This window comes from Chinchilla lanigera, unplaced genomic scaffold, assembly GCF_000276665.1.
Source record: "Chinchilla lanigera isolate Chin_1 unplaced genomic scaffold, ChiLan1.0 scaffold00001, whole genome shotgun sequence".
NCBI lineage: Eukaryota > Metazoa > Chordata > Mammalia > Rodentia > Chinchillidae > Chinchilla > Chinchilla lanigera.
In genome coordinates, this window is record NW_004955402.1 from 62,503,845 (window position 1) to 62,523,593 (window position 19,749).

A 19,749-nucleotide genomic window follows, 5' to 3' on the forward strand; every position below is an offset into this window, starting at 1 on the left:
CCATATAAGAATAAAAACCATGTAAATAAGGAAGATAAGGCAAAGGGAAAATAAGGAAAGGAAACTAAAATAGTCGGGTTGTGTGACAGTGAGCCCTGGGAAGTCCCAAAGGGGCTCTAAAATGTGGCTCTGGGCTTCCTTGCCCCCTGAGAGTAGAGATAGTCAGAGACACTGTTTAAACAGACTACCAAAAGCACCTCGAGCACCAGCCTCAGTTTACCACCACCTGGATTGCTGCTAGACAGGGAAATTGCACACCTTCCCTTGTAAAGCACATGTTGTGTGCCATACGGTAGGTACTGTTGGGATGGAACCAGCAGTTGGGGAAAAAGAAACACTTCCATGCTGGTGGTAGTATTTTGTACTATATGGTCTGAGAATTTTGATTTCCAGTGCCTATCCGTCATGCTCGGGGATGATTCCAGTTACTAGCAGAATGAGCAAACTCTATGCCCTTTGACCAGTGCTTTGGAATTTTAGTTTTCTCAACCAAGGAAGGGAATTAGTAACTAGTGCTAGGTCTTTGACAAGGACCTTGTGTTTTTAAAACCTCATGTCAAAACAAGTCTTTATCAGCCACTTGCTAGGAAAAAGAGGCAGAAATTGTCTTAAGAACAAACTAAGAGGAAGGCTTCCTGGAGTGGCCTAAACACTTGTCTCAGAAGACATGGATCTTCTCATTCACATCAGGGAGACTTCTCCACTTGTCCTGAGCTGTAACTACTGACTCTGGGTCTGGCCTTTGTCCCAGACACTTTGCCCTGTCATGCACTGCCCCTGGTAGAAGCCTCCAGAAGTGAGGCTGATGTACTCTTTCCAGCCAGGGGCCTTACGTGCTGGTCTTTCCCTGCCTTGCCCCTCGTTCCTCTGTAGGGTTGTGTCCCCCAGCCCCTGGAATAGGGTTATTCCTAAGGTATACAGAATATGGTCACAGGTGAGACCCAGGAAATGAAGCACACCACTCACTTGAGATAAGCCACTGGCTTTCCCTCACAGTTCTGCCCGGTCTCTGCTGCTTGCACCCAGAACAGTGTGGGTGGTGCAGGTGGATTCACCTGTTGCTCTGACTTTCAGGTCTGTCTGAAGTACTACGAACATGAGCTTGTGGAGCTGGCGTGCCAGTGCCCTGCAGTGGTGTGCTGCCGCTGCTCACCCACCCAGAAGGCCCACATTGTGACGCTGCTACGACAACACACTGGGAAGCGCACCTGTGCAATTGGTGAGACTCCTTGGGGTGGGGAAGTGCCACATCCAGAGCCAACTATTGGCGTGTGGGAGTGCCATGTCCCTTTTAGCAGGGAGAGTTTCGGAGTGATTGGTTTCTTGACTTTATAGGCAGAAATGTTCCATCTCTAAAACTAGATTTCTTTTTATTTGTATTACTGGGAATTTTTTAAACAATCCCTAATGGGGAGGAGTAATGGACAGGTGTTTTATTTAATTTCTCGTATTTTTGCATTCCTTAGGTGATGGAGGAAATGATGTGAGCATGATTCAGGCAGCAGACTGTGGGATTGGGATTGAAGGAAAGGTAGGTTTGTCCTTTTGTGTCACATCTTGAACACATAGTGCACATTTGGTCAGTAGATGTTCAGTGTACAGTCAACGTGGAGTGAACACAGCACATACTTGGTCAACACCTCCTATACTTGGTCAGCGCACATTCAGTCAGCACATTTGCCATCAACACATGTTGAATCTGCATCTCTTCAGCATATCTTTGGGGGGCATGTATGTAACAGGCTGGTCTGTCAAGGCCTGAGCCACATAAATGGATGAGAGACAGACCAGCATCTATCCCTTCTGTCTTTCCCTCTGTGGCTGGGTGCCCATCTATGAAATGCAAGTTAACACCACATATATTAGTCTCATAACCCCTTGCTGTCTTCCTTGTTTTTAGAGTACCCTGAGGAACCTGTTCTCTTAAGTCACCTGTGCTTAGGACTTACTGGAGTGTCTCAGATCCCCTTACACCTTTCTTGGCCTTCCATAGCTCTTCAGCTTCTCTTCCCTGCTTTATTTGCCAGGTGTTTCTTCTGCATAGGTGTTTCTGTCTCCTGGCCAACCAAACCATGGTTGAGGTTTATCTTTGGGCCAACCTTAATTATTCTTACAATCATCTAAATCATAGTCACCTAATTACATCCTCAGCAAGACCTGTAAAATTAATTCAGTTCCAGTTTGGCGATTTTTTTGACTGCTTTATTTTTTAGTGCTTTACAGCAACTTTGTTAAATAGGAGATAGATTTTTTTTTCTAATATGAAATAACTGAGGTTTGGAGGATTGTCTTGAAGAGGCCCAAGATCACAGGGTTGAGGGTGGGGGTGTTCCTTATGGCCAGAGCCATCCTCCATCTTTTTTCTTAATTTCTGTGCTACCACTAAACCGCTGAAGTTAACTTCTTAAGTACCTGGGAGCAAACACTTTTGATGTCTGCATTGCAGGCACCTTTGGGCAGGTGTACAGGCTCTTTTAAGGGCCCCTTAACCATGCGACAGTATCACTACAGGGCATGCCATATGAAACTTCCTGAGCCACACAGAAAATGCTACAAGCTCCTTTTAATTTAGACCAAGTTCTAAACTTTGGCTCTTGGAGTAAGTGGTTCACAGTGTAGTGTTTTGCAGAGGTGTCTCTGTGTTTCTGCTTCAGGAGGGGAAGCAAGCCTCACTGGCAGCGGACTTTTCCATCACACAGTTCAGACACATTGGCAGGCTGCTCATGGTGCACGGGCGGAACAGCTATAAGAGGTCTGCAGCTCTCGGCCAATTTGTCATGCACCGGGGTCTCATTATCTCCACAATGCAGGTATTTAAGTCTCTTGTACCTGGGGTACTGTCAGAAGATAATGCCATTTAGAAAAACCTGGCAGTGTCATGGGAGACTGGCCACTCAGCTTTATTGAATGTCATTATATTTTTATTAGATATTAATAATAAGACCCTCTGGAGAAGCTGCAGGCAAATGATGCAAATGTGACTAATGGTGATGGTAGTTTTATTTTATGGTGTTGTGTCTTTTTAGGCTGTGTTTTCTTCGGTCTTCTATTTTGCATCTGTCCCCCTGTACCAGGGATTCCTCATGGTGGGGTAAGTGCAGTTCAGTGTTCACAGTGCCTTTTAGCATCACAGAGGGAGAATTTTTCTTTTGAAAAATATATATAGAATATTGAGTAATATTCTCAGTAACTCCTTACAGACTGGCTGTGAAGGTTTTTCATTAGATTTTGTTTTCATGGGGAAATTTAATTCGTGTCAGGAACTGAGTTGAGTCTGAGATTTTGTAATAGGGCTCTGTAGTATAACAAGAGGGGCAGAACCAAGGGTCTAGCACATATAGTCATCATCACCATTAGCAGGGGGTAGTAAGCAGGCCCCAGCTACTCCTCAAGTTTACTCTTGCTGTGAGAACAGTACTTCATCATGACCAGCCATTAGCCAGTAAACACAAAGGGAAGTAAAGTGCTAAGATATCTCCTTAAATTTGAGGAGATGTGACGTATTCCAAAAGAGTCACTAGATTCTGTCTCTGTCAGCAGTGAGACCTCACATTCAAAGCCACTCAGATATCTTGGACAAGTACACAAAAGGCATGGCATGGGAGTTAGAATTAAAGCTCAGGTAATCTTGCCTAATAAATCTGTGAAAAAGGAATTTCCTCTGCAATGTTAATAAATTGCAATTTCTCCTTTCCTCATCCTTTATGGTTATGCTTAGAGTACTGATGTAACTGTTAATGTGTGGCCAGGCCTCTGCTATTCCCCTTCTATAGTCTACAAAGCTTGTCACTCACCTCACCCAGGGCTCCATCCTGGGAAGAGAGAAACAGTAATCACAACAGCTAACCCTGATATTGCTGGCACTGTTCTGAGTACTCATTCATCTTCATTGTATCCCATTCTACATATGAGAAGAGTAGGAGGGATCCTTAAGACCCAGCCTAGAATCAAACCTGGTTGGCTTAGCTTGCTGTCTTTGTGCTTGTTTATGCTAATACCTTTCTCCAGAGCATCAGCTCAACTAAGCCAGCAGAGGATAGACACAGAAGTTCTATACCCTGTGGGCTGTTACAAGTACATGCTAAATGCCATCTTGTGTGACAGGCCCTTGAATCCCCAAAGTTCCTAATAAAGTTAGTATAATGCAAGCAAGTAACAGTTTGTGCAAGTGCTAGGTTGATAAATCTGAGGTGGGAACCTCATCTACTTCCCATGCCAGAATCAGTAGGGGATGCTTCTTCTTATTCCAGAGATTCCTGTCTCATCTCACCTAATCACCCAGACTAAAAACAAAAGTGTCCTCTCTGGCCATTATTCTATGGCAGTGCTTTTCTCTCTCCACAGCATGAAGGGCCTCTTTCAGGGATCTGTGGGGTTAGTTCATTTAGGCCACCCATATAATCCAGGATAACCTCCCATCTTAGTGTCCTTCGTTTAGCACATGAAATGGCACATTCTCTGGTGCTAAAGAGGGTAATGTGGACATCTAGAGGGCTCTTAGTCTATTCAGCAAACTATGATAGAATTAAGAATCTCTGACCTGGGTGTGTATACTGCCTTCCCCAGCCAACTAGCTGTGGTTCTGGAAAACTGGCTGTGGTACTTGACCTCCTAAGCATTTGTTTCCTCATCTGATGGAAAGTTATAATATGGAGCCCCAGATTATGATATTTGGAAGGATATGTCAAGCTCTCAACATGGAGCTCAACAAATCATAAGTAGTTTAAAAAACAAGACTTGATACAGCTCTGCCATATGACCTGGTTGGCATTCCTGCCCAAAGTAAAAGAAAAATCACAAAATAGCTCTGCACTAAATGTTTATAACAGTTTTATTTGTAATACATATAACCAAAAAAGGAATAACCAAGATGTGCTTCAGTGAATGAATGAGTGGCTAATCAGCTATCATTCATCCACACCATAAGGTACTCCTCAACCACAACCAGGAAGGCAGTATTGCACAGCCACAGGGTGGGTGATCTCCAAGGAACTATGCAGGTGACAAAGCTAATCCTCAAAGGTGAAGTACTGTCCCAAAATGACAGAGAAAACACAGATAAAGAAGTTGGGCATGTTGAGCTGAAGAAGGAGGTGGGTGGGAATAAGAGTGTGCTATAAGGGGCAGCAGGTGATCTATGTCAGGATTGTGAGTCAGCATCCTGCTAGTGAGACTGTTATCTGGCTTAGTAAGATGCTGCCATAGGGGGAACCAGGGTAAATGGTGCCAGAGATCTCTGTTAACACTGACAACTACATGTGAGTGTATAATGATCTCAACATGAGGAGTTCAACAAGGGAATTTTACTTTTAGGAGGGTTCAACTCCCTGTATTATTTGTGCCTTAAAGAATATGCTACTGGGGGAAGTGGGGAGAGCATCAAGATGGCAGAGGGGTAAGCAGCAGAGAAAGAGCCTCTCTGAGAGTCGCCATCCAGATGCTGGAATATAGAAACATGAGGAAGACATGAAAGAGGGAAGTGGGTCCCCTGCACCCAGGAAGGATCTGAAGCATGCATTTAAGCCCACAGAGAGAGTGAAGAGAGAAACTTGGATGAAAAAGGAGGTAGCCAGCTGCACCTTCTCCCTGAAATGGGACTCACTGTGTGAGAGGAGCAGTTCAAACTTGAGGACACACGGTGTGAATGTGGTTTCTAGCCTCTTTGTGGCTGTGGTTCTGTTCTGTTCTTCTTTTTATCTTTTCCTTCTCCCCCTGTAATTTTCTGCACCAGTTTCCCAAAGTTAGCATGATCCCCTTTGTCTTCCAGCCTTACTTCTAATCTCTTCCTCTTCCACTTCTGTATTTTCTCCCTAACACATTTTAAATTTTAAACTCTGAAGGCAAAATTGACATATGAAGGACTTGTATGCTGCATATAATTTTCAGGTTTGTTTTATATTTTGTTATATAACCACAAATCTAGTTCATATGGTTAAAGGTGGCAAATTAACGGTTAGCTCAGTTTGTCATTTTTAAGACTGTATTTGATGCTATTGTTATTGCTAATGGTATCACGGTAGCAAAAAGTGATGTAATTGTTCTAAACAGCTGTTCTTCCTGGTATTCCAAGACTGAGATTGACTAAGGGTCACAGAAAATACTGTGGCAGAATGCCAAAGAACTAGGGGCTGGGCCAAACAGGCAGCAACTTCTCATCCCTCAACAAATTAGAGAGGTAGGATCTTGCAAGAGACTCAAAACCCAAAAGCCAGATTCAAAACCCAAATACCTTGGAGAAGGAGTCATTTCCTAAGGGTTCTAAATACTAGCGGTGAAGCAAGCCACCACAGGCACTTTACAAGCATCACCCCAAGAATTAAACTTCAAAAAAAGAAAAGAAAATGAGAAGACACTTAAACAAGATGCAACCCCAGACATCTAGTTCACCAAAGGCAAACCCAGGGCTCGGTGAGGTATGACAATCTAAAAGCCACCCACCTGGCCTCTCTGAAGTGGTATCAACAAAGCAGTTGAATGAAGCGCTAGAAAAAATCAAATCAGAAATAATTTCTCAGATAACTGCAGAGATGGTGTTCACAATGAAAACCATGCTTAATGACTCTAGATCAGATACAGACAAAAAAATAGGCTTGAGAAAATTATGGAAGCCATGGATGCTCAGCATAAGAAAGAAATGGAACCCATAAGGCAGATTCAAGCAGTTATCTAGAAGAATAAAAATTCCATTGTAGGTATCTGCAGCAGATAAGCCAATGTGAGGACAGGATCTCAGATATAGAAGACAGGCTTGCAGTTAGCAATCATGAAAAGAAAGAGTTCTTAAAAATAGCAAGGGAGGGACTAGAGATAGAGCTCAACAACACAGCACCTGCCTGGCAACTTGCGAGGTCCTGAGTTTGATTCTCAGTACCCCTGCAAAAAAAAGCAAGGGACTATGAGAAACCAATACAATAGCTGCTAGATGAGGCAAAGAAGAACAACTTAAGATTGATTGGAGTCAGTGAAAAAGCAGGATTTAGCACAAATGATTCAAAAACACTGTTCACAGACATGATGGCAGAAAACTGCATTGGTAGAGAGAAATAATTTGAAATACATTTGTGAGGCATGCAGAACTCGATTTAGCTATCATAAAAAAAAATCTACAGCGATGCCTATCATAGTCAAGATTTCAGAAAGTCAGCACAAGAATAGAATCTTAAAAGCTGTTAGGGAAAAGAAACAAATCACCAATAATTGAAAGTTCATCAGAATCACAGCTGACTTCTCAGCACAAACCCTTAAGTCAGCAGAGCTTGGAATGAAGTATTTCAAGTTCTAAAGGAAAACAACCTTCAACCCAGATTGATGTGTCCGACAAAGCTATCTTTCAAAACAAATGGAGGGATAAGATACTTCATGACAAAGAATGTGTGAGGAAATTTAGGACCATCAAACCAACACTCTAAAATGTTTTAAAGGACATTCTAGAAAGAGATAACAAGAACAACAACTTTGTAAACCCCAACAGAAGGAATCCACCAGGCAAAGCAAACAGTTAAACAGAGGGAGGGGGGAAGAAAGGGAGCCAATGACAGAAAAATAACATGACAGGGATAAGTCAATGCATATCAGTTATATGTTACATCAATGTTAATAGTCTCAATTCACCACTCAAAAGACACAGACTGGCAGAGTGGATCAAGTATCAAGATCCAACAATGTGCTGCATAGAAGAAACACATTTAATTCAAAACGAAATTCAGACTGATGGTGGAAAACAACAACACTCCATGTGACAGGAACCCAGAAAAAAGCAGGGGTAGGTATTCTATTTACAGAGTGAGTTTCAAGCCAACACTGATTAAGAGAGAGAAAGAAGGTCACTACATCCTTGAAAAGGGAACAATCCAGGAGGAAACTAACAAGTATATGCAAAAAATACCAGGGCACCAAACTATACAAAACAAATATTAACAGGCCTAAAAAATCAAATAAGCACTAATACAGTCATATTGGGGGATGTCAGTACCCCACTGTCACAAAAAGACAGATCAACTAGACAAAAAATCAACACTGAAATATTAAAACTGAGCCAAACTTTTGAACAAATGGACTTGATAGATATCTACAGAGTGTTCCACCCACAACATCCCAATACTCATTCTTCTCAGCTGTACACAAGGTGTTCTCCAAAATAGACTACATGCTGACTCATAGAACATGCTTAGTACATGCAAAGGAATCAAACTTATCTCATACATATTTTCAGACCATAGTGCAATGAAATTGGAAATCAGTGGCAGAAGAAGCCACAAGAACTTCATAGATACATGGAAATTAAATAGCACCCTCCTGAACAACCAATAGATCACACAAATATTAAAGGAGAAGTTAGACAGTTTCTACAATTAAATGATAACAGTTCAACATACCACAACTTATGAGAAACAATGAAAGTAGTGCTAAGAGGGAAATTTATAGCAGTGAATACCCATATCAGGAAAACAGAGCAAGGGCAAATAATCAACTTAATGGTGAACCTCAAACTTCTAGAAAAAGAAGAGCAGGCTAAGCCAAAAGCTCTTATGAGGGAGGAAATTACAAAGACAAGAGCAGAAATTAATGAATTGGAGACTAAAAAAAATACAAGGAATCAATGAATTGAAGAATTGGTTCTTTGAAAGATTAAATCAAAACAAGGAAAGAAAAGACTCAGATCCACACAATTAGGAATGAAAAGAGTGAAATCACAGCAGACCCTGCAGAAATCCAGAAGTTCATCTATACCTGCTTTGAAAACTTTTATTCTAATAAGATGGAAAATGCAGAAGAAATGAAGAGATTCCTAGATTTATGTGAATTACCAAGGCTGAATTAAGAAAATATACAAATTCTAAATAAACCAATATCAATCAGTGAAATCAAAGATGTAATTAAAAACCTACCAACAGAGAAAACCCCTGGCCCTAACAGAATCACTGCTGAATTCTACAACAATTTAGAGAAGACCTAACACCACTACTTGTCAAACTCTTTAATGAAATTGGAAGGGAAGCCATACTCCCAAATTCATTCCTGGAAGCAAGCATTACCCTGATACTAAAACCAGAGAAGGACCCAACTAGGAAAGTAAACTATAGGCCAAAGTCTCTAATGAACATAGATGTGAAAATCCTCAGTAAGATACTGTCAAACAGAATGCAACCAATCATCAAGATTATACTCCATGACCAAGTGAGATTCATTCCAGGGATGGAGGGATGCAGGGATGGTTGAACATATGTAAATCAATACATGTAATACACCATATCAACAGAGCCAAGGACAAAAATCACATAATTATCTCAACAGATTCTTAAAAAGCTTTTGACAAAGTCTACCACCCATTCATGACAAAACCTACAGAAAATTGGAATAGATGGTCTGTATCTCAATCTAATAAAAAATATTTTTGACAAACCAGTAGCCAACATCATAATAAATGGGCAAAAATGGAAAGCTTTCTCAAATCAGGAACAAGACAAGGATGTCCACTGTTTCCACTCTTATTCAACATAGTCCTGGAAACTCTAGCCACAGCAATTAGACAAGAGAGAGAAATAAAAGGAATAACTATAGGAAAGGAAGAAGTTAGATTATCATTGTTTGCAGATGACATGACCCTCTACATAGAAGACCCCAAAAACACCACTAAAAACCCTAGCTTTAACAAGCAAATTTAGTAACATAGCTGAATACAAAGTCAAAATCAATAATCTTCCTGTACACAAATAACAAACTCACTGAAAGAGAGTTAGGGAAACCACTTGTCACAATAGCATCCAAAGGATGTAAATGACCTCTACACTGAAAACTACAGTACTCTGCAAAAGGAGATCAAAGAGGATATCAGGAAATGGAAAGATACCCCTTGCTCTTGGTTAGGAAAAACCAATATAGTGAAAATGGCCATACTTCCAAAACGGTTACACATATTTAATACAATTCCAATCAAAACTCCAAGAGCATATCTCACAGAAGTAGAGAAAACAATCCTAAAATTCATTTGGAACCAGAAGAGACCTAGAATAGCAAAGGCAATTCTGGGTAACAAAGGCAAGGCACGGGACATCACAATCCCTGAAATAAAAGTATACTATAAAGCTACTGTGATAAAAACAGCACAGTACCGGCAAATAAAAAACAGACCTGAAGATCAGTGGAACAGATTAGAACATGCAAAAACAACTCCAGACATACTCAGCCACCTTATCTTTGACAAAGATACCAAACACATTGACTGGAAGAAAAGCCTCTTTAATAAATAGTGCTGGAAAAACTGGCTCTACACGTCCTGAAGATTAAACTTGGACCCATACCTTTCACCATGCACTAAACTAAATTCGAAGTAGATCAGAGATCTAAATATTAAAACAGAAACATTGTCTGTTGTAAGATTGAATAGGTAAAACTCTTGAAGACATTGGTATAGGCAAAGACATTATGACTAGAACCCTGACTACACAGGAACCATCGCAAACAGTCAGCAGGTGGAATTTCATCTTATTAAAACACTTTTTCACAGAAAGAAAGACCACCAAAAGAGAAACAACCCACAATGTGGGAAAAATATTTACCCTCTGTTCCTCAGACAAAAGATTACTATCAAGAACGTATACGGAACTCAAAAAAATCAGACCTTTCAGATTTGAAGACCCAATCCAAAAATGGGCATCTGAAATGAACACACATTTCTCAAATAAATATATGAAAAAAATGTTCACTATCACTGGTCATTTGAGAGATGCAAATTAAAACAACACTTGAGATTCCATCTCACCCTGGAAAGAATCGCTATTTCCAAGAAATCAACCAATAACAAATGCTGGAGGAACTGTGGGAAAAAGGAATCCGTCTCCATTGTTGGTGGGAGTGCAGACTGGTGCAACCACTGTGGCAGTCAGTGTGGAGATTCCTCAAAAAACTAGGATTACAGGTCCCATTTGATCCAGCTATTCCCCTGCTGGGTATCTTCACAGAAGAATTAAAAGCATCATACACAGCAATACATGTGTACCCATGTTTATAACAGCACAATTTGTAATAGCTAGATTTTGGAAACAACCCAAATGCCCATCAACTGAGGAATGGATAAAACAAATATGGTCTTTTTATACAATGAAGTTCCACTCAGCCATAAAGGATAAACTGGAGACTTTTATAGGTAAATGGATGCAGCTCGAGACCATACTCCTAAGTGAAACAAACCAGATATGCACATGTGTCTATGTCTTATTGTCTCCCTAGTATGAGAAGCTGAAAGAGTAAATAGGATCCAAAATGTACAATAGATACTGTAAAATGGGAAGAAACTTCTAAAGGAAAAAGAAACTGGGATGGGGGAATAGAGAAAAGGGAAAAGCAAAAAAAAGTATGTATATGTGTGTATATAGATGATAATTAAGATAATTATGTTACTAATTTCTCTTAGTTCACTGAGAAGAAAGGTTTGTGCTAATATTGTTTGGACAATTAAATGTTGATACGTTGTACTCTGAGTAACTAATTTAAAAATAATAATACACAATATATTAACTGTTGTTAGCCTCCTATTATCTTTTGAAATTTTTTTGTAGTTCTTTTTCTCTTTGAAAGAAAGAAAGAAAGAAAGAAAGAAAGAAAGAAAGAAAGAAAAGAAAGGAAGGAAAGAAAGAAAGAAAGTGCTGCTGTTTACTGGTGGCTTCAAAATCCAGGCCAGGAGGATGTCCTGATTTAGGCCTTATTGGCCAACTGAGTTCCCTGGCGCAACAAGTCAGAGTGTTGGTGCTATCCCTGCCAGCTCCAGGAGCTGGCATCCAGGGCTCTGACCCTAGTCTCTTCTGTGTCCTCTGGAAACAGCCTGGTTCTGTTAGTCGCAGAGGGTCCATGCCAGCAACTGAGTCAAGACAGTGAGGAGTCACTGATATATATGGTCCCCTAGGTCCATGAGAGTTACTTTCTACACATTCAGAGCACTGGCAGCTAGAATTAGCTTCCTGAATGACTCAGTTTGCACTGCTAGGTCTTAGAGGTTCTTCCCAAAGTACACCGCCCTGATGCAAATCCAATAGTTATGCTACTGCCTTCTAAACATGAGGATGTGAGTTAATGACAGAAGAGAACAAAATACATAAAATGGATAAAATCAATAAGATTGAATAATATCTGGAAAGCAGGATGCACAAATGTCATGGGAGTTGCTTCCCTCTTTTATTGTGGAGTCTATGATGATCTAGGTGCTCAAGGAGTTTAGAGCCTCTTTCATGAGATACACATCAACAGGCTAGTAAAGGACAGAGTGTAAATGCAGCAGAAGAATTTATAAATAATGTGATGAGAGGACTTAGAAGAGCACCTCATACAGTCAGGCTGAGAGTGGATAGGAGATCAGGAATAACCTGGGGAGATGCTGCCTTCTCATCTGAAAATTTATGAGGGAATAGAGGTCATTGAGTTTAAAAAGAAGTAGTGAGGGGCTGGGGATATACTTCAGTGGCACAAGTGCCTGCCTGGCAAGTACAAGATCTTGAGTTTGATTCCCAGTACCAAAAAAGAAAAGAAAAAGCAAGTTATAGGCATAGTGGTACATGCCTGTAATCTCTGCACTAGAGAGGTTGAGGAAGGAGAATTATAAGTTCCAGCCAGCCTGGACTACACAGAGAGACCTGGTCTTCAAAGTAAAACAAAAGATGAGGTATAGAAGAATGTGGGGAGAGGATATAGTTGAGGCAAGAATGCTCATGTGAGAAATCTTGTGTGGAGTGGTAAAGTGCAGTGAGTTATGTAGCAGAGTCAGTGGGGTCATGAAAGGCCTCTCTACCTGTGCTGAGGAACATGGATTTTAGCCTCTAATCCAGCAAGAGTGGTAGTATTCATTTGTCAGGCATTCTTCCATACAATTCAAAATATATTGAAATATTTGACATGATTGAAAGTATGTACAACTTCAGTTGCCTTAATTTCTGAACATTATTGGTTGACTTAAATGAGAGTGGGATCTGTGGATTTGTATTAGAGGAAGCAGACTGTACTTAGTGAAAGAGATACAGGGGAGTGAAAGGGAAACAATGTATGCACTATAAGTTGGGACTTCCAGGGTGAAAGGAAGAAGGGTAAGCAGGGTCAAGGATAGTTACAGCACCCATCCTCCAGAGGTTCTAGCTCTTTCCTAATGCTCCTTTTTTCCAGGGCCATTCCATAGCACATCCACTGTGGATGACCACAGAGGGCCCTTGGTTGCTCAGATGATTTTCATGTCTCTGTGGTTTCCAGTACCTCCCTCATCCCCATGCTTATATTTATTATCTCAGCCTGAAATCACTTTCCAAGAACCCCTTCTATCATTCCTCTTTCCTCTCAGTGCACCATGCCGTCCAAATGTCTGCATCCTGGAGAAGAGGCCACTGTCTAGAGTCCAGGTCAAGCTACTTCAGTCACAGAGCTGTTTTCTTTCTGTTTGGCTCTGGATACAACCCTTCAGATTTTTCCCAATAACTAGAAGTTATATGCCACATCTGTCCTTCCCCATATATTTGTATATGTTTTTCTGGCAGTTGTCTCACACCCTCTACCTTTTTTCCTGCATCTTTCCCCATTATTTTCATCACTACTTGAGTACTCAAATTCAGTGCTTTCCACAAACACTTGCTTACCTGGCTAGGATGGATATTCCTGTTCTTTTTGATGCTTTGTTTTGTTTTGACAGGGTCTCGCTATATAGTTCATGGTGGCCTTGAAGTCACTGTTTAGCCCAGGCTGGCCTGAGACTTGCCTCCTCCTACCTCAGTCTCCTAAGTACTGGGATTTCAGGTGTGCACCACCACACCCAGTGAGATTTCTATTCTTAAACACAACAGGTGGATGTGTATATTAAGGGAAACTTTAGCAAAACAATTTTGAACATTTCCCTAAATCCTTATAAGTCTGTATCATAGACACTTTGGCCCAGTAGTTCCACTTTTGAGGAGGTCCTCAGTAGATAGATGCACTGAAAATTCTAAGCAAGGATATTTACTACTGTATTATTCATGCCAGAAACAGTTAGAAATGAACAAGTTGTTCATAATGGGAAAAGAGTACAAACGTGAAACTTAAAAGCCACATACCAAAATCTTAATAGTTGTTATGTCTGGATATCTCTGGGGTTATCTCTGTTTATACCTAGAGTACCAGTGATTTCCTTTTCTTTTTTTACCTATTCTACTTTTTATAATGTGGCTATAATATAATCACATAGAAATTATCAAAATTGAGATTTCCAGCCCTCTAGGCTGAGCATTGTACAATTCTCCCTAATGGTATATGCACTCAAGCATCATTCACAGCCCTAGACGCTGTCCAGAAACTTCCCTGGGCTTATCCAGTTCCCTTACTAGTGTATGATATGGACTTTCCTTCTCAACTTATGGCAGTGCACTTCAACCTTCTACCTAAATAAAAATGCTACAGTTTTTGTCACATTTGTTACACAAATTGATGCTTTATTAAGTGGTGCCCATGGCTTTAAAAACTAAAGTGAATTAACCCACTCTACAAAATACAAAATGCTATTTTAACATTCTTGTTCTAAATATAACTTTTATTGCTATTAATCTGATGTTAAGTGGTAAATGTTTCTAAAACTGGGGGTGGGGTTTTTTATTTTGCAGGTTTTTTTGTACTTTGAAGATAGTAACACAGTAAATAACTGGACTTTAGCTTAAAAAGTGGGCTCTTCCATGATTTTCAAACTTGGGTTCTTGCTAGGCAGTTTTAGGAAGGAAGGGAAAGTCTGAATTAAATATTTTCTGGTGTAGAGTTTCTGTTGCTGAAATACGAATTTGGGTTCTGAATGACCCAAGTGAGAGTTTTTTCACAGTTTGTGAATGAATTTGGGTTATATAGCTCCCAGAAACTTGGTGAGTCTCACATTTTTGACTAGCCTGCATGAACAGCTTTGTTTTTGTCGCCAAGTATAAGGACTTGAGAATAGAAAGACCATTTAGTGGTTTCTGTACAGTGATACACGTGAAACTGTCCATGACTGAAGGAATTTAACAGACTGAAATCATACTGAGTGCCAGCCACTCTGGCCAAGGTTCATACCCTACATATGGATTATGGTGGATTGACAACTGGTGGTCAATTTCTAACACCCAGCTGAACTGAATCAGCATGGTGCTGGGGGAGGGAGCAGCTGAGGATTGTTGTCAGCAGAATAAGAGGCAAAACTGGAGAGGAAGAAGTTTAGGAAGCCGTTGGGAGCTGTTGGTTCTCCTAGAGGAGCTTGTCATGCTAGCTTTCCTGATACAAACTTGGCTGCTGTCATCGTCAGAGGAGCTCTGGACCATGTTGTCACTGAGAGTGGCTATGATTCACTTTCGGGGAGTTCTGGTCCTTACTTTGAGCATTGCTTCCTGGCTCCAGAGGGAAAGATAGTGCACTTTTCAGTCTCATGGAGAAGCTTGTTATACTGGCTTTCTTGATATGAACTCTACTGTTCTCATTGTCGGAGGAGCTGAGCACCTCACTGTTGCTGAGGATGGCTGTGGTACTTTTCAGGAAAGCTCTGAATGAGCTTTGCTTCTTGGCTCCAGTGCTGATCCCTCAGCCTGCTGGCACAGATCCTTCATCCCACTGGCACAGACTTTCTAGCTTCCACCGCTGACCTTGGGGCCTTCTTAGCACAGATCCTTGAAACAGGCTTGCATGAGACATTGTCGTGGGCTCCTGTTGGACTTGTAGAGGGCATTTTTATGGGCTCTAAGTCTTCAGCTGGACTCATGCAGGACCTCAGCTGGATTCTTTGGATCTTTAGTGTGTGGACAGATTTCCTGCTCTCTTTTGAACTTGACTCTTTAGGTGACTACTATAAAATAATCCTATAAATTATGTGTCCTGTATTGTTTCCCTTGCAAGCCCTGACTACAATATGGATTATGTCAAGGAAGATCAAGGACTGTATAATGTTGGGATTGGCCGTGGGGTTTTTGGACATCCTCTGAATTTTTACCTCCCCTTTAGTTAAGGAGAACTAAGCAATTGACATAAAACCCTTAAGTTAAGGACACCAGGTATGCTCATTTCTAATACGTGTATCTTTGTTAACAGCAAATTTAATTTACCCTGGTGAAAGGAACTAAAGTTATTTTCAGTAGTCTGTTCAGAAAAGCCACATACTTTAGGAAAAACAAGTTGCTATTGGGTAGAAATACAGATGCCCTATGGGAAGTGTGTTAACTCATTCATGGTATGACATTTACATATATGTTTCTGGAGCCTGTCTCACACCCTCTATCTTCTTTCCTGTATCTTTCCCCATTATTTTTCTCACTACTTGAGTACTCAAACAGTTCATTGCTGTCCAGTGTATACTTGCTTTCTGGCCCAGAGGGACAGGTAGTACTGTACCATATCACTAACTATACCTCCATCATCTTGTTTTACCCTAGGATCTAGCTTACTGCATTCCTTTTGCTGGCTCTTTTGTCACCCTTTACTCCATTTATAGTACTTGGAGAAATTTCATTTCACTGCTATGGGCTATATGTGTTTCTTATGGTGATAGTTAATGAAGTTTGCTTTATTTGAACAAAAGTGAATACACAAGTTTAAAGGTCTGTGGCCTCTTCAGGGACAACTGAGATGATAGGTAGTCAAAAAGTTGGTCCTAAACAGGCATGGATTCCTATGCCTTTGAGAAGTACAAGTTTTTTCAGGTAGACAGGCTCTTGAAGGTGCCATCGGTGCTCCAAAATATATTTTAAATGTGGCTTATAGTAGAAAAGGAGCTATTCTCAGAAACAAAAAATTCTTGCTCTTTCTCTACATTTAATTTGAGAAACTGAAGAGGAAAAGGAAGGTTGATGTTTTACAAATGGGAAGGGGACCAAGAGATGGAAGGAGAAATATGAAAGGGGAAGTAAAAAGAATTAATATGTGTTTGCACACATGTGCCAACTCCCCATAATGAATGCAGTCATTATATCCTACAAATATATACTTCTAAAAGTTTTTAAATTTTTTTTTTAAAAGAGTATGCTACTGTTACTAGGGCTGAGAATACTTCTCTATCATACACAAGGCCCTGGATTTGAGAGCTTGTTTGGAGGTTCTAGCAGGGGAGCACAGCTGCTCATATACCCTTGACCGAGGAACAGTCCTCCTCTCTCCAGGTTGGTTGTCCTCTTTGACCGAGTGTGCAGCTTTTGGAGGGACACACATGGAGCGGTGAGGGAGAAAGGGGACACCTGCGTAGCCAGCCAGATCAGCCAAATCAACCCTGGTGATCAATGGGGCAACAGATGTCGCGGCCAGATTGCCCTCACATCCAAGTCCCTGGATTTGATATCCAGCACTGCCAAAATAAAAAGGAATGTGCTGCTGTGCTGTGGGGTGAATACCTGATTTTCAGGAATGATACTACCTGGTATCAACTTGGGGTTTTTTGGGTTTTTATGGGATTTATTTTTGAAACTGTGACACATCTTTAATTCCATAGATATGTTCATAGCTGTGCCGTAAACATCTGTCAGACTGAATTATTATTGTTTTTGGTTTCTGAGGTATGCAACTATCTACACCATGTTTCCAGTGTTCTCTTTAGTGTTGGACCAAGACGTGAAGCCAGAAATGGCGATTCTGTACCCGGAGCTGTACAAGGACCTCACCAAGGTATGGCTACAGGACAGATTTCTGTCCAGTGATAATACATATCCTGCCATGGGACAAGGAGAAAACATATTTTGAAGCTTTTTTGAATAAATATTTCCTGTCTTCTCAGACCTTTTTTATTGCTCCTAAATAGTTTTGACATTCTCCTTTTGAGTTAAACTTCAAAGGGGTAAACATCTCAGAGAAAAACTTCTTTTTTGCAATAGAGGTCTCATATCATTCATAAAATTAGAATTTTATTTTTGTGAATTTAGCTGACAGATTTTCAAGTTTCCCAAATGGCTGAGAAGCACTCATGCTCATGTCTGTATGAAGTATGCTCGCTTGGTGTGTCTCTACTTGATTGGCATTGTTTCCCCACCAGAGGACCAGCTTTCTGTCCATGTGCTATAGAATGTAGCATTCCAAAAACTAGACATCCATGGAGACATTGACTAGTCATTGTCTGTGCATCCCCAATCTTCTCTCTAGTTGTTGGTTTCAGAATTACATTTGAAAAGTGATTATCTTTGCCTCTTCTTTGAGCTTTGTGACCCGTTGAGTGATACTGTAGAAAACAAGTCCACCCAGAAAACTCTTACTAACTTGGCACTATGGAAATGAACCACGCACTTGGCTTGGAGCTGTGCTCTGTTAAGAGTAAAATATTCCTAAAGGAGCTTTTGAGTTTGTGTTTCCATATAAAAGCATTTTTGAATATAAGCACAAATAGGAAGTAGAGAGAAAGAGAATCTTTCTGAAATAGGAAGGGGACTAAGGGAGAGAGAGAGTGGGAAAAGATGAAAAAAGAAATTAAGATACGTTGCACACATAAATCAGCTCTACGTAAGAAATATAAATACCATGTACTGCAAGCACGTACTAAAATCTCAACTTTTCGAGTACAAATTATGGAAACTTTCAAGTTTTCTACATAGCTGGCTTTTCCCCAGTCAACTCTGAGAACACATTCTACTAACACTCAGTTAAACTTAGGTTTATAGTTGATAACTGGATATTATTATCTCAGGTTTTTAAGGCTGTATCAATGTGATACAGTAAAAAAAAGATTAGAATAAGTGTCTTCAAGAGACTAGATGGTAGTCCAGCTGACCACTAACAAAATAGTCTGGTCCAGCTGACCACTAATAGACTAGACTCTAACCCAAGTAAGTAACCACTAACAGATTAGACTCTATTACAGCTAACTGTTAGCTGATCAGACTCTTAACCCAGTTACCAATAGCAGAATAGACTAGTCCAGTGAATCAGTAGCTAAGACCAGACTCTAGCCCAGTTGACCACTATTAACTAAGACTAGACTCTAATCTATCCAACTGCTGAAAGAACAGACTAATCAAACTACCACTAACAAATCAACTGACTAGTAACTAGCCAGAGATTTGCTTAGTGAATCATTTTACCTTTTGGATTGTATGGTATTAATGTAAGAGTCTGATGAAATAAAAACTTTAAAGTTCCTTAAAAAAAATACAAAATGCCCACATACTTCTATATTCAGGACAGATAACTCACCAATAATATAGTGTCTTGGTTACTTTTCTCTCATTACAGAGACAAAATACCCAATGCCCAAAATTAAGAAAAGAGAAGTTTAGGGGCTGGGAATTAACTCAGTGGCACAGCACCTGCCCAGCAAGCACAAGGTCATGAGTTTGATCCCCGGTACCAGAAAAAAAACAAAAACAAAAAAAAGAGAGAAAGGAGAGGTTTATTTAGCTCACTGTTTCTGGAGGTTTCAGTCCATACTCAGCTGGCTCCAAGGCAGGGTGGCATATGGCAGAGGGCAACAGTTCATGGTGGCAGAAGATAGCAAAAGCAACAAGAGCAAAAAGGGAGGAGCAGCAGAGAGCAGGACTCTTTCCCTCCCTTATATTGTATGCAAACTGTCTGCCCCAGGGCAGGTATAGCACTCACACCCATAAACCCAGCACTGGATTAATCAAAAACTCTGGAAGCCTGCTCCATGATTGCATGAGGCTTTGGGGGGTACATCTAGACACAAACGATAACATGTAGTAAGGTATCAACATCAAGCGTTGTTACCATGATGGTAACATCATTGGGACTATCAGGAGAGATTACCCGAAATTATGTATAACTAGGAAACTGCTTTTTCTCCTTAATATCCTAAAA

The 19,749-nt window shown here is 40.5% G+C and overlaps 1 protein-coding gene and 1 long non-coding RNA gene across 5 annotated transcripts in view; one reads left to right on the forward strand and one right to left on the reverse strand.

Annotated features, from left to right (window-relative positions):
- Positions 1 to 19,749, forward strand: part of Atp9b (ATPase, class II, type 9B) — a 305,437-nt gene that overhangs the window by 271,970 nt on the left and 13,718 nt on the right. For all 3 annotated transcript variants that reach the window (XM_005373105.2, XM_005373106.2, XM_005373107.2), the window contains exons 22-26: positions 1,075 to 1,219; positions 1,467 to 1,531; positions 2,655 to 2,810; positions 3,027 to 3,091; positions 17,505 to 17,613. In XM_005373105.2, coding sequence (XP_005373162.1) covers positions 1,075 to 1,219; positions 1,467 to 1,531; positions 2,655 to 2,810; positions 3,027 to 3,091; positions 17,505 to 17,613 — 540 coding nt within the window. The remainder of the gene's footprint in view (positions 1 to 1,074; positions 1,220 to 1,466; positions 1,532 to 2,654; positions 2,811 to 3,026; positions 3,092 to 17,504; positions 17,614 to 19,749) is intronic.
- The window catches only part of LOC106147972, a 56,074-nt gene that overhangs the window by 4,971 nt on the left and 31,354 nt on the right, over positions 1 to 19,749 (reverse strand). The window contains exon 4 of one of the 2 annotated variants that reach the window (XR_001233038.1): positions 17,879 to 18,160. The exons of the other annotated variant lie outside the window; for it this stretch is intronic. This is a non-coding gene — a long non-coding RNA (uncharacterized LOC106147972). Of the gene's footprint in view, positions 1 to 17,878; positions 18,161 to 19,749 lie in introns of those variants that run through there. 2 annotated transcript variants of the gene reach the window in all.